General features: G+C 38.4%; 1 protein-coding gene across 1 annotated transcript in view; it reads right to left on the bottom strand.

The window, feature by feature from the left end:
* Positions 1–13,683, bottom strand: part of LOC109930956 — a gene marked incomplete at both ends in the record, with an annotated part of 26,013 nt that extends 12,330 nt beyond the window's left edge. Inside the window, 4 exons of the mRNA XM_048592466.1 lie at positions 8,578–8,637; positions 9,273–9,317; positions 10,614–10,793; positions 13,522–13,683. Of these exons, the coding sequence (XP_048448423.1) occupies positions 8,578–8,637; positions 9,273–9,317; positions 10,614–10,793; positions 13,522–13,683 (447 nt within the window). The remainder of the gene's footprint in view (positions 1–8,577; positions 8,638–9,272; positions 9,318–10,613; positions 10,794–13,521) is intronic.
* Positions 13,684–14,461: the final 778 nt, after the last annotated feature.

Genomic DNA, 14,461 nt, shown 5'->3' with positions numbered 1-14,461 from the left:
TGCTGGAGTCTGAGATAACACAGTGTGGAGCTGGAGGAACACAGCAGTCCAGGCAGCATCAGAGGAGCAGGAAAGCTGACATTTCGGTTCGAACATTTCAGGATCCCGAACTGAAACGTCAACTTTCCTGCTCCTCTGATGCTGCCTGGCCTGCTGTGTTCCTCCAGCTCCACACTTTTTAGTGAACCAGATGGGTTTTTCCCTGACAATCGACAATGGATTCATGGTTATCATTAGATTCTTAATTCCAGATATTTTATTGAATTCAAATTCCACTATTTACTGTGGTGGGATTCGAACCCAGGTCACCAAAATGTTATCTGGATCAATAGTCTAGCAATAATACCACTAGGCCATCACCTCCCCTGAACAGATATGAATGGATATCCCGCAACTTCATATGCAGGTGCCTACTAAACAGGCAACAACAGGAGGACACAGTATGCCCTAACACACTGGCCACACTGCCCTACATCAAGAACATATCAGAACTGACAACAAGACTCCTAAGACCACCAGAAATCATGATAGCCCACAAGCCCACAGCCACTCTACGATAAACAATCACAAGGATTAAAGACCCCATTCCCACAACATGCAGAACCAACATGGTTTACAAAATACCATGCAACGACTGCCACAAACATTACATCGGACAGACAGGAAGGAAACTAGCCATCACAATATATGAACATCAACTAGCAACAAAACGGCAGAACTTTCCTTAATATCATCACACTCGGATAATGAAGGCCATCAGTTTAACTGGGACAATGTAACTATAGTCACCCAAGCCAAACATAGACATGCATGGGAATTCCTAGAGGCATGGTTCTTAACCCGTAATGCAATCAACAATCATACAGAATTGGACCCCATACACAAACCAATACAGATCAAAACCGGAAATGACACTACTCACCGCAGTATAAATTCCAAATGGAGCAGAATAACATCGCTTCATTGGAGGCCTTACTGATGATGTTACCTAGCATGGTGATGAAACGCCTGAACGAAAACATGCCAGCTCGGCGAGCAAGTTAACAACCTCACTTTCAGCTATGAATTCTGCCATTTCTTAGAATGGAGCCACAGTGCGGACCTTAACCCGAACCTGGCATACAAATAGCATGAGTATGCACTTGCATCAGTTATAACTTCTTGATTTACTAGAACTGGTGCCTACTCTGGGGTCCACACTATGAATAAAAACCGAAAGAACTGCGGATGCTGTAAATCAGGAACAAAAACTGAAGTTGCTCAAAAATCTCAGCAACTCTGGCAACATCTGTGAAGAAAAATCAGAGTTAACGTTTTGGGTCCGGTGACCCTTCCTCAGAATACGAATTCCTCAGAACACGAGGACCTGCTGTCAGACCTGCTGAGCTTTTCCAGCAACTCCTGTTTTTGTTCCATACTATGATTTATGCTTGGACCTCAAAGGTAAGGAACTTAAAATGTCCTGAGTGTAAGATGAAATAATTTCCTTTGAGCTACATGAGAGCCATTCTAAATTTGTACAAGAAATTGTTTGGTCACAATTAGAATATTGGATACAGTTTTGAGTAGCCTTTAATTGGAAAGATGTTGGATTAATGCAAAGTGTACAGAGAGGATTCACTAAATGCCTAAAGAAATAAAAGGTTATAGTTGTAAAATGGGCACAAATTTTGTATTTTCTCTGTTGGATCTATGAAATTTATGAGAATCTATGAGATCTGATAGAGCTTTTAAAATGAAGGAACATTCTTATCATTTGGTGAAGGGGTAATATGGAAAAAAGACAAGACTAATCATTCAACAGCAACGTGGCATGTTAGAAGAGATTTTCTTCACTTTGATAATTAAAATGCTCAATTACAATTTGTGAGAGTGTTTAAAACATGTTCGAAAGAATTTAGATAACTTTTTGAAAATGTGTAACTTAAGAAAAAAGGAAAAGGGCAAGGAAATGCAATTAGAGTTGACAATTACAGCTGAAGTAGTACAAAACAAATTCAATGGGGAAAATATCCCTTCTGTTGTAATAATTATGAATTTTATTGTCTTTTTGCCTCATTTACTTTCTGTCCTGAAGGCAGTGGCTTGTATTATAGTACAGATCCAAAGGTATTGTCCAGCCTTATTTGTGTCTCAGTGAAGTTGTAGTTTCCATTCTCAGTTAAGATTTAAGTATGTTATTTGACTTCTCGAAACTTCCCAAACCTACAGGATTTCCCCAATTCTTCAAGAATGAAAGATTAATCTCCATGACACTATGGTGAGTATAGAGAGGGAAAAGTCATCGGGACTTTGCTTTAATTTTTTGAAAAAATATTTGAATATCTTAATTTATTAGCTTAAAAGATCTTTTGCAGATGGAGTGAAATGTTGTTGGGCCAAAAGTGTAACCAGGTAATTAAGTGTTTGTCCTGTTCAGTTTTTTGCAAAGACAGTGAGCTGCCAGGATGGACCTATTGTGCTGTGTGGTGAGGGCCATGTGATGCAGTTTCCAGGAATATACCCAACCAGAATTTGCGACTCTAAATGTCTCAGTCAGGCAGGATTTTACTTCAGGTTCTATTTCAGATTTACAAATACATTGAGTAGTGACAAGGATTGGGAACATTTGCTACTTTTCCTTCAGAGATATATAGAAGCCAGATACAGTAATATTGATCATTCTGACTGAGCTTGAAGTATAAAGGTTAAAGATGGTACCTATATAGTTTATATGACCTAGAAATTGGATTGAACCCAAATTAGAGAATTAATCTAGTGCCATGTACCTGCTTCAAGAGGCTAGGATTGCCACAGGTTGTGTCCTAGACTTGAAAAATGGGCATCGCATAGTCACGTCTTTGGATCTAGAATTTCAGTATCATATCAAACCATACTTCACAAATTGTCCAGTGGACCATTCATAATTTATACCTCCCAATTTATTAATGTGCTAAGTAAAGTCACAGAAAAGCTTTGCAAGAGAATTTTAGTGCAAATCCTGTCCAATTGTATAACACATTGCTTGACCTTAACTGATGTATTGTGTCCAATTCTGGGTACCAGATTGTGGATTGTAAATCATATGAGAAAGACTCTGAGAATGCTGAACTTTGGGTCATGTAGAAAGATTGGGAAATTTGGAGAGGTGACTTGATAGAGGCTTTTAAAAACGTGAGCGATCTGGACAAAGTACATTCTGTTTTCATCCGTAAAAGGATCAGTTTTAAGGTTGTTGGCAAACAAATCATGCCTAAAAATAAAGTTTTATATTGTTCTTGGTGAGGATCCAGAAAGCCGTGTCTGAAATTGTGATGGAAGCAGTTTCAATCATGGCTTTCAAAAGAGAATTGGATAGTTTTCTGCAGAAGAAAATTGAGAGATAGAGAAAAGGTGAGGTGCAGCACCAAGAAAATTGCTCTTACACAGAGCTGAATGGTTTCATTATTTGCTGTAAACATTCCATGATTTTCTTAATTGTAGAGAAAAACACAAGGCATCCAGATGTCAAATTAACACTATTTGACATAACCATTTTTAAAGCATTAATTAAATGATAGAATACGTGTTTCAAAATGTGACCTTTAGATTATGTATCCATTGAATAGGCAGAATGTCCATTCCCATTGAAACATTCCAGGTAAAACAAGGTAATATCTCTTATTTCTGTAAATGCTCTAGCTCTACAGGAGTTCTGCACCCCTCCAATTCTAGCATCTTGCTCATTTGCAATTGAAGGTTCCAACATTGGTGGCCCTACCCCTCTGCTGCCTTGGTCCTAAATGGCATGAAATTTTCTCCTTAAACCTTACTGTCTCCCTTCCATTCTCTCCTCATTTAAGATGTTTCTCAAGCCTTACCCCTTTCACCAAGCTTTTGGTCACCTGTTCTAATATCACCTTATATGGGTCAGTGTGAAATCTAACATTCCTGTGATACACCATGGAATGTTTTTCTGCATTAAAAGGCAACATATAAATGTAACTGGCTATTGTGTAGATGTGTTTAGCCTAGAGGGATAAGTTACTGGAGGATTTTGACGTTGAAGTGATAGACTGAATCCGTCCCCAAAGCTGCATGGGTTTTATTTAAAATTCATTTGTGGGATCGGAGCGTCACTGGCTGGCCAGCCAGCATTTATTTCCCACTTATTCCAGTCCTATCTTTAAGCACCTTTAAAATGAAGGAGACATATTTCTGAGTCTTGCCTGGATTTCACAGGCAAGTAAATGTTGGAGAACTAAGTGCATTGATCAAAATATTGTCTGATATTCCAATACATGCTGCACTCAGTGGACTCAAAGGTCATTGCATTAGGCCAGGAAATCTTTTGTTAAAAATTATTCAATAAATCATTTTAAAGAAGCTTTTACGGTAAGTTTAAAATGTATGTTTCATGTCCTCTAGGTCTATTAAATTTGAACATAAGGAAAAGCAGTGGGTTCTACTAACCAGGTAATCTTCACTCAAGTTTCCTTTACAGATCCCTTTCAGACAATAATTAACAGCCATTCAGTGAGGTTTTTAGTTGGTGAGATATCCTTCTGGTGTAGATTTATTTTGTTACTCAAATATTGTTTAATAAAGCTCAAGGAGAATTTTTCTTTTAAGACAAGGATAGTTTATTTTTTTAGTTTACATATTTTCCAAATATTAAGCACAAAACACAAAATTCAACATTACCCTTTATGACGTTTTATTACACTTTAACAAAACTATGAAAATACCCTGATAAAACAAGATAATTTACTCACAATGAAGTATTTTAGGATGGTTGAAAGTGCCAGTAAGACACTGGTAACTCAAATCTAGAAGCTTTTTAGGCATTTTGAATTTCTTGAAAGCAAATTCTTTCCACAGCCCTTTCTGAGAGGTGAAGCCTTTGCTGAAATTATGCTGTGTAGCCTGTTCATTGGCAGTTGGATTAAATGAAGTCTGAATTATTAAGACCAAGGAAAGGTAGCTAAACTAGTCTATATCTTTTTGATAGATCTCAGTATGCATTCTTCAGTCTTTAATGTTTTTTCTTCTATTGGGTGAGTTCATATGCTTGCTGGGGAAGCTGCTTACCTCAGCTGGCCAACTGGTTTACATGTGGTTCAGGATAACACCAATGAAACAGGATTCAATCCCTGTTCTGGCTGAGGTAGATTTGGAACAGCCTTTTTATCCCACCTCACAGTAAAATCATGGCATAAGTAATGATTCGACCGTGTTTCTTTAGTCAAAATTGTGTTTGAGGAATGCCAGAATCATCTACCATTGTCACTTGGGTGTCATGTATAAAATGGGCTAGTTCAGGGCTTCCTAAAGTGGGGTCAGGACATGAGCATGAATTGTGGGATTGTGAGCTATATATGGAGTTCTGACTAAATTATAACAATGGCGTCCCAACCTGACTTAAAGGCTCCCATTTACACTTATTATCCTCCCCCTTCACAGTTCTCACCTAGGCATTGTGACAACTTTCATGCCTCAAATGGATTCACAGTGGAATAAGGTTTGGGAAGCACTGGGCTACTAGTAGAGAAAAGCTCCATTCCAACAAGAGCCTTATATTTAACTCAGCACAGCATTTTGTACTGAACCAATGCAGATTTTAATTTCCAAATTGTTGGTACCAGAAGGAGATTGCTAGTTTACAGTCATTGTATACCAAATCAAATTACTTTTGAGCTTTCAACTTGATCCATGAGGAACTGAATTAAAACCGACAAAACAAGCTGAGAGAGGACTTAAGGAAAGATGTTTTCATTCAATAAATTATGAACTGAATACAGTTTAACTCTTGTCAACTAGTTATGTTTGACCCAAAATTCCAAATATAAAAGAGTAATACTTTAGGCCAATGAGTCATCTGACTTAGCCCCTCGGCTGTAACCACGGGAACAGGAGTAGGTGCTTAGGGTCAACTGATACTGCTGTGCTAATTTGCTACACATGTCAACTGCTGTAAATAAACAAGCATGCCCATGTAGATATTGCCACAGCATAATATAGCAGAAAACAGCAAACCTCTAGAACAGCACATGTATCTTGAAACAATCAATAAATATCAAAAAATAAATCAATACAATATTCCAATTACACTTAGTAACCACTAATAGTAAGAGATGAAATTAATATTATTTTTAGATTCTGGGCAAAACCTTGAATTTTATATACATTTTAATTAAATTTGATTCCTTTTTAAACCTTAAATATTTGAAGCAGATGAATCTTTTAATAATATTAGAAAGTTTTAAAACATTATTTTTCTTCTTGCAAAGTTCCCTTTTCAGTTATTACAAGAATTCATTTTCACTTAACACAAAACAATTACTTAAGTAGTAACATAGTTAAAAATAGTTTCATTAAGACAATAATTGATCAATTAAAGAGCAAACAAAGCATAATTTCTTGATTAATTTTGATTTCATGTTAATTTGCCAATGTGATGAGGAATGAAACTGTGTCCTTGAAATCAAATTGTGTTCTATGAATATTTAAGTGTATCCTAAACTTCTATTTTAATAATAGTGTTAACCTGTTTTAAATAAACGGTGACAACTCTGAAAGGAATTTCATATGAATTAATTAAATATTCACACATTTTAATTTTAAAACGTGTCTTGTTATCAAGTCAATTTTTGCCGACTCTTGAGTGAAGAATATTTTCAACCTCTATTATTAAAGCAATGTTGGAAGTAGCCGAGCCTGTGGCATAGCTTTTGGCTGCTGGCATTGCAACAAGCCCATTCTATACAAGGTCATGAATTTATTCATTGTGCATTTAAACCAATGTTAAACAGTGAAAAACATTCAGATAACTCAAAAAGCCATAATTACACTTGGTGATGTAATTGCTACGTGCATTATCCATGGTAAATGTGGGGTTATGGGCATAGGGAAGGGGTTGGGTGTGGGTGGGTTGCTCTTCAGAATGTAGGTGCAGACTTGACAGGCCGAATGGCGTCTTTCCACACTGTAGAGATTCTATGATCCATTGATTCTATTCACTGTCTCAGTACAAACTTGGTTCTTAATTCCTTCCCTTGCTATTTATCATACTCATCTAACATTCCACATTTTATACCATATTTCATCTAAGTTATTGTGTGCGCTAAGGAATAAATTATTGACTGTTGCAGCTTTTACAAATTTAAGTTCTTTTTAAAATAAGTCTGGCTATGTAATCATGTGTGAAGAATAAGAGGTTCACTTTGAAGTCCAAACCATTTGTCAAAACAGCCCAGTTATTAAAGCTTCACATGACATTACATATTTGAATAGAGCACCTCAATTTCCCAAATCTCTGACAGAATCTGGATCTGTGTGGATGTGTGAATGATCCTGTGTAAGTGAAGAAAGAAATGAAGTTTAATTCGCTAGAATGTTTCTGCAGAGAAACATCTTCCATGTGAAGGCCAAGAAAGGATTAACACCTCAAATAATTCACAAAGCTTGGAAAGTAATGTTTTTAGCAGGTGAGACACAAATTTGTTGAGCTACAGAGAAGAGGTAAATGATTACGTTTAGATTTTGTCTTCAAGTACTGATTAGTCTTTATTTTTGGCTTGGAAAACATATGATTATAAATTATGTATCAATGAATTAGGAACAGGAGTATTTGGTCCCATTAAGCCTGCTTTGCCATTCAATAAGATCATGGATGATCTAATTGTGGGCTCAAGTTCACATTTCTTCCTAACCCCGATACCCTTTGACTTCCTTGACAGCCAAGAATTTATCTACTGTGCATTAAAAATGTTCAATGACCCTGCCTCTACCTCTCTCTGGGGAAGAGGGCTCCAAAAACTCAACCCTATGAAAAAAAGATTTTTCCTCATCTCAGTTTTAAATTGGTGACCCTTGGGCCAATAATCAGCGTTATTATTGATAAAAGCAAACTTTAAATTAAAATCTGTTGTAGGGCACAGCATGCAGTACAGATATGCAAATATTTCTCCTGGCTATTTAATAAAACTGTGGCCTACAATTGTCTATTTGATAGATCCTTTCTCAGTGCACTTTGCCTTCCTTTCCTGATATCTTCCAGCTTGGTTTGCTCACAAAGCTGCCATTTTTCCAACATCTGCCCATTCAGCAAACTGTTCTTCAGCACCCAGTGAGGATAGGGGAGTTTGCTGATGGCAGTCAAGTGAGGCTTAAAGCTGAATATGGTCTGGCCCCCTGTTCAATACTGAGAGTACTCACTACTGTTTCGTCACCTCTTCTAGGTGAGAAATCAAAATGGCACTCAAAACAATCTACTTCCATTTTCCTAAATGTTGTGAAGTTAACCTCTTTTCTGATAAGAGTCTGGCTGTTTGTTGAAAACCATAATCTCATCCAGTAATGTGATAAAAGAATCTGGACTCTTTCTCATTAAATTGTTCTCAAAATGATTTAATTGTCTCCATTTTTAATACTGAAAGAAGGGCATTGGAGCAGAGATTTACAGGTAGTGGCAGGAGAGGCACTTCATTCAAAGGATTCAATTCTGGGGTGTACCATGTAAATCTATTTGTCTTAGAGTCCCCATTCGGGATTGGAATCGCAGCAATGTTACCTTCTCAAGTTGTGTTTAGCAGATTACTCGATCCCATTATTGCTCACCTTTGATGCAAGAAGATGTGTATTGGTAATATTGAAATCATCTGGACTAGGACCATCTGTCTGCAACACAAGGAATAACATATCACTGACACCTTCCCAATGTATCCGCCTTTGTAGCCCAGCTGAATGCCCTCAAGAGTTGAGCTCGTTCGAAGAGAAGCAACATGTCATACAGCCCCTCCAATCTGCTATCAATCGTTTAATTAGATTGTGGTTGATTTGTACCTCAACTCAATTTTTCTGTCTCAACTCCATCCCCTTCATAGTCCCATTAAAGACTTAAGGAATTTCAAAAGAAATTCTTCAAATTCAGTCACAAAAACGTTAACTGGTTCATGATTGACAATGGCTATTTTTCTTCCAGCTATCTTGTGATCAACAGCAAAATTCCACCAGGCTTTTTAATTGCTTTTTGTATTTATCTATTGGTTTTTAATAATCAATGTAATTTAACTCCGAAATCATTTTGTTCCTCTGTGGTTCCTAGGTTTATACCATTTCAGAAAATATGCAAATTTATTTTTCTTGGATCCAAAATTAAAAACCTCTTATTTACCCACATTGCAGTCTATTTGCCAATGTTCATTTGGCCGAAATAAGGTCATGATCCTTAATATTGACGCAGTGAAGATGAAGGAGGATAAAAAGGTTGTGAGACCATGTGCTTACAATTAGCAACAAAAGAGGAAATTTACCATTGATGTCTGCTTGCTTTTACGTCTCCTTGTCTTTTGCTTTTCCTGTTTAAAGATGCAAGAATGAAAGGAAGATTTAATGTTGCATAGAACAAATATGATGGGCACTTCAGGGTACAGCAGACAAGTTATTTTAATCACATTGCACATATGTGTAACCCAAAAATTAAGCAGTGTTGTTTCCAATCTCCCTCGTAACTCCCAGTGAGATTAATGAATTCCCCAGGCCAGTGAGGTGTAAGAAATTGTGATTCTGGGTGTTGCACTGAAATTTCAGGGCCCCTACATTTAGTCACAGCATACTTGAAGGTTGATTGGTTAAGTGCAGTTGGTGGAGTCATAGAATATTCCACAACATACGTGAAGTGGGAGGTACACAACGATTGTGTGGAATAGTTTTGTACTTTGAAAGCTTAGGCAGAGCTAACAATGACAAATCAGAGTTTTGATGTGAGTGAACATGGTGTCAGTAATGGCACTTCACAGCAACAGTGAGAATATATCATGGTGCCTTGGCACATTGGTTTATTTTGCACTTTGACTTTAGCCAAGTCTGGCCTACTCTTATCACAGCTCTGCTCTGGTATATACTGTCAGGGTTTGAGGGGGGCATTTCAATGCAAAGATCTGAGATTGGGGGTTGGTTTGCAGTAGTATGGAGTCAGGTCAGGAGTGGTAATGATGAGATGGCTGAATGGAAGGTGATGGAAAACAGCAATTGGATTCTTTAAATGTGGGGTTTCTTACATTCTATATAGCTGGCATTCACTGCGACTGGGTTTCCTGAAAACCATTGGTGCTAGCACACACATTCAAAAGCCTGACCATTTCTGGGGCCAGTGCTTTGGCTTTTGAGCCACCAAGACAGCTGCCTCTATTTTCTTCCAAAGGCTCTTACGTGGAGCAGGAGATTAAGATACTTAACTCATTTCTATCACATGGATCTTCCTATTGCCCCTGTTCTGAAACCAAGTAACTAGATAATGCAGCAGAATGACTTGCATTGGCTTTCCTAATTTTGATCCCTGATTATCGGAAAGGCCTCCTCTTAACTTCTCCCTATCGTAGAGAGTGTTGAGGGCTCTGATCGGCCAAAACACCTATCATAGCTTTGGTAGGTGGTCAGTAGAGGTCTCAGCGGAATAATGACATTGATAGTTGTTTACAACAGCCGTTCATGGCCCTGCTGAATTCTGCTGGACAACCGCAGTGAAAATTGTCAGAACTGAAATTGTGTTCAATGAACCATGACCCCAACTAACCATGGCAACCATCTGTTGCTTTTATCATGCTATTTTCTGCCAGCCAGATTGATGCCAGTCAGTATACTCCCAGGCCCACCTTAGTCATGTTTGTCATGATCTGGCCATCAGGCACTTTTCCGACAAGTGGCAAACTGCTCCTTTCTGGACCGGGTGATAAGCTCCTGCCTTCGGCAATGATCATTTCTGAAATCTCAGGTTGGCCATTCTCACTCTTTCTCCTTCCTAAATTCTCAGGTACCTCCTTTGTGGGCAGGGACTAAGAATTCAAGAATAAAATAAAAATAAATACAAGGCATTTGAAGGTGCAACACCCAATGAAAGAAGACAGCAACCTTCACATCATGTTCCTGTTAAAATAAGTTTTCCAAGTGGAAAACCTGCATCCTAATGTGCCAAGAAGCACCTGAACCCTGGTCACCCCCCAGTTAAAGCTCTTAAAGATTCAATTTAAAAATGGATTATATCAGGAATAACAAAGTTTAAGTCAAGTTTTTCCAAGGTATTACAAACAAATGGAAGTGGACAAAGCCCTGACAGCAACCAAATCACCTTTTACCTTAAATCTGAAACCCTGGTCATTGACCCTTCACTACAGGTCAGGTATGTTTTATCCAGAAATCTTGCGATCTGTTGGGATATAGACTTGTAGGCAATGATAAATTTCCTAAGCAATAACTTTCCCAAGTCCTGTGGTGTTGTAGTTTTATCTCTAAGTTTCATACTTAGAAGAATAGCCCTGGACATTGGATTTTCAGTCCTTTGGGTCCATCCAGGTCTGGCTAGATCCGTTCAGTCCACCTGCTGCACTTTCAAAAACACAGTTTTTAGGCCTTTTTGGTTTTTGGAAGTGTGGATCAAGGATACTTGACCTGTGATGGAAAAGGTGCCTTTCCACCCATCCTTTCTATGCCCCTCAGTCCTACTCTAAGGTCCCCTCTCAACCTTCACTGCTCAAAGGAAAACAACCCCAGCTTGTCCAATCTTTCCTCCCAGTTCAGACCGCTCCAGTCTAGGCAGCATCCTGGTAAATATCCCTTACATCCTCCCCATGCAATCACATCCTTCCCATATAGTGGTGACCAGAACTACATGCAGTGCTCCACCCGTGGCCTAACCAGCATTTTATATGATTTCAGCATAATCTCCTTGCTCTTGTATTCGATGCCTCAGCTGATAAGAGCAATTAGTCCATATGTCATCATAACTGTCTCATCTATCTGTCCTGCTACTTTCAGGGATCTGTGGATATACACAGCAGTGACTCTCTGATCTTCAGTACTTGTCAGGGTTCTACCATTCATAGTGTAATTCCTTGCCTTGTTAGGTTCCCCATCTGCAATACCTCACTTTTCTGGGTTTAATTCCACTTGCCACAGATCTGCCATCTGACCAGTCCATTGATATCTTTCTGCAGATTACAGACATCCCCCTCACTATCACCTGATCAATTTTCATGTCATCTGCAAACTTCTTGATATCAGCCACTATGTTTAAGTCCAAATCATTGATGCACGCCACAAACCCAAGCCAGCACCGAGCACTGTGGTGCCCCACTGGAAACAGTTAAAAAAAAGCATCCTTTACGATCACCCTCTGCTTCCTACCATTCAGCCAATTTTAGATTCAACCTGCCACTTTGCCTTGGATCCCATGGGTTCTTACCAACATTCCCTCTAAGCTGTGCAGCTGCTCCAATGTTCCATGAACTGCAATTGGTGTACTAATACAGATCACAACATTAATTTCCAGTTCCAGAAGTCGCTGCTATGTGGGGACCTTGGAGGTCCATGCATAAAAAGAAAAATTAGGCGGCAACTTTGGCTTCTACTTTCTTGAGCAGTTTGCCTTATTAAAAGCCTTGCTAAAGTCCATCTAAACAGATCAAATGCATTACCCTAATCTATGATAGTGATAATATGTAGGCCTGTCTCTCTGGAGACTAGATTTGTGGAATAGATTTCACCTGCTTGAAGGAATGGCATTGAAAGATTTTATGTTGTTTGTCACCTCGCTTTCAAATTTCAATCTGGATCATGTGACAATTCAGTAAACGGCAGAAAATTTTATCGATCAAGTAAAATCTAGAATCTTAGATTATGGATTGAATTTGAAAGCAATAGTGATCAGAAAGAATACATTAGAAGAGAGTAGAATTAAACTTGAAATGAAGGTTTCGATACTGGAACAAGTAGATAAGTTTGTTTACTGAGGACAAATCACAAATGAAGAAGTAGTAGAGAGAGAAACAAAGTAAATATTGAGTCTGTTATGGCTCTTCTTCACGATGACATATTATACTCAAGAGGTTAATTGTTTTTCTCTCCACAGATGCTGCCAGACCTGATGTTCTCCAGCATTTTGTTTTCATTTCAGATCAATCCCACAGTATTTTGCTTTTATTAGAAGTAGAGATAGCCAGAAGTAATTTACAAAGATGTAAAAATAATTTTCTTTGTCTCCCCAAAAATTCTTTTGCCAATTGGCCAAAAGCTGTATCCTCTGATAACTGAATCTGCAGTTAGTAATTGGTCTTATCCTTCCATTTTTTTGTCTACTTAATCATAATCTAATGTCATATCTAAACTGCTGCTTTTTAACAAACTCAAAAGTATCTAGAAAATGCTTACAAATGATCAACTGCCTATATTAGGTAATTATGATCACAAACCCCTAAAATCTAACAAGTGAAACCTGGGTCCATCCTTGAAACTCAACAAAACCCCTCATAATTTTGAACACCTCAAGTAAGCCTCCCCTCAACCTTCTTTGCACCTGAAGAAAACAATCCCAGGCCCTCCAGACTCTCTACATAGCTCAATATCCTTGCTATCATTCTAATAATTGTTCTGTGTGTGATCTCTAAAATTCTAACATTGTTGCAAAAGCATGGCACACAAAATTATGGTCACAATCAGAGGCCTAATCAGAATTTTTCCAGAAACAAGTATGTTGCTGCTGATATCTCCCCAAAATACTGATCTTACCTTCGTCCTTAATGTAGGGGTTGAAACACTTCCATTCTGTGATAAATGAGCTGGGTCCAGATGACTAGGATCTGCTGAATCTGAGTCAGGTTCTTCTATCATTCCTTCTATTTTTGACAGAGACCGGCTAGATATGTCATACTTCAGAGATGAGCCCTGTACCTTATCAAAACGAGAACAAAATGTCCATGATTATGATATACCAACAGGGCTGATTCTACTAGCAAAAGTATAATTGGAAATTGACAATTATCAATAAGGAAATAGAATAATGTGCACCCGAGGGTGAATATGCAGGGAGAAGTATACTGGAGGTAAATCTGAAGAATAATGGCCAACAGGGTAAAGAATAATGGACATCGGGGCTAGATTTTGAGCACATCCCCATCCCTGCTGGGAATGCACTTGGCATAAGGATGTAAAATATGTCAGGTTGCTAGCCTCTACCTTCCTTTCTTTGATTCCAGAGGGGGTCAAGCAGTGTGCACCTTCCATCCCCATCAATAAAGTTCAGCCCAGGCATGAGTATACAGAGAATAATGAGTACGACTGGTTAATACCGAGAAGTATGGATATTAGGGTGAATTTAGAGAGTAGTGGCCTTCAAAGGTGGATATATAGAACAATGAACACTGGATTTAGGACAAAATAACAGGTATCAGTGGGGTGGGGAGTGGCTACGATATGAATATACAGAGAGCATTGTGGACTGAATAATAATTTGCAGGGACACTGCATCCCCATCCTATTAAAAACCATATACCTCAGGCAGAACTTGTTCGAACTGACTATCAATTCACATCAAAAAGAACTGCGGATGCTGTAAATCAGGAACAAAAACAAAGTTGCTGGAAAAGCTCAGCAGGTCTGGCAGCATCTGTGGAGGAGAAAACAGAGTTAACGTTTCGGGTCCAGTGACCCGAAACGTTAACTCTGTTTT

This window comes from Rhincodon typus, unplaced genomic scaffold, assembly GCF_021869965.1.
Source record: "Rhincodon typus isolate 14 unplaced genomic scaffold, sRhiTyp1.1 hic_rhity00001259, whole genome shotgun sequence".
Taxonomy (NCBI): domain Eukaryota; kingdom Metazoa; phylum Chordata; class Chondrichthyes; order Orectolobiformes; family Rhincodontidae; genus Rhincodon; species Rhincodon typus.
The sequence above is the reverse complement of the archived record's forward strand: the minus strand, read 5'-3'. Positions and strand labels throughout refer to the sequence as shown.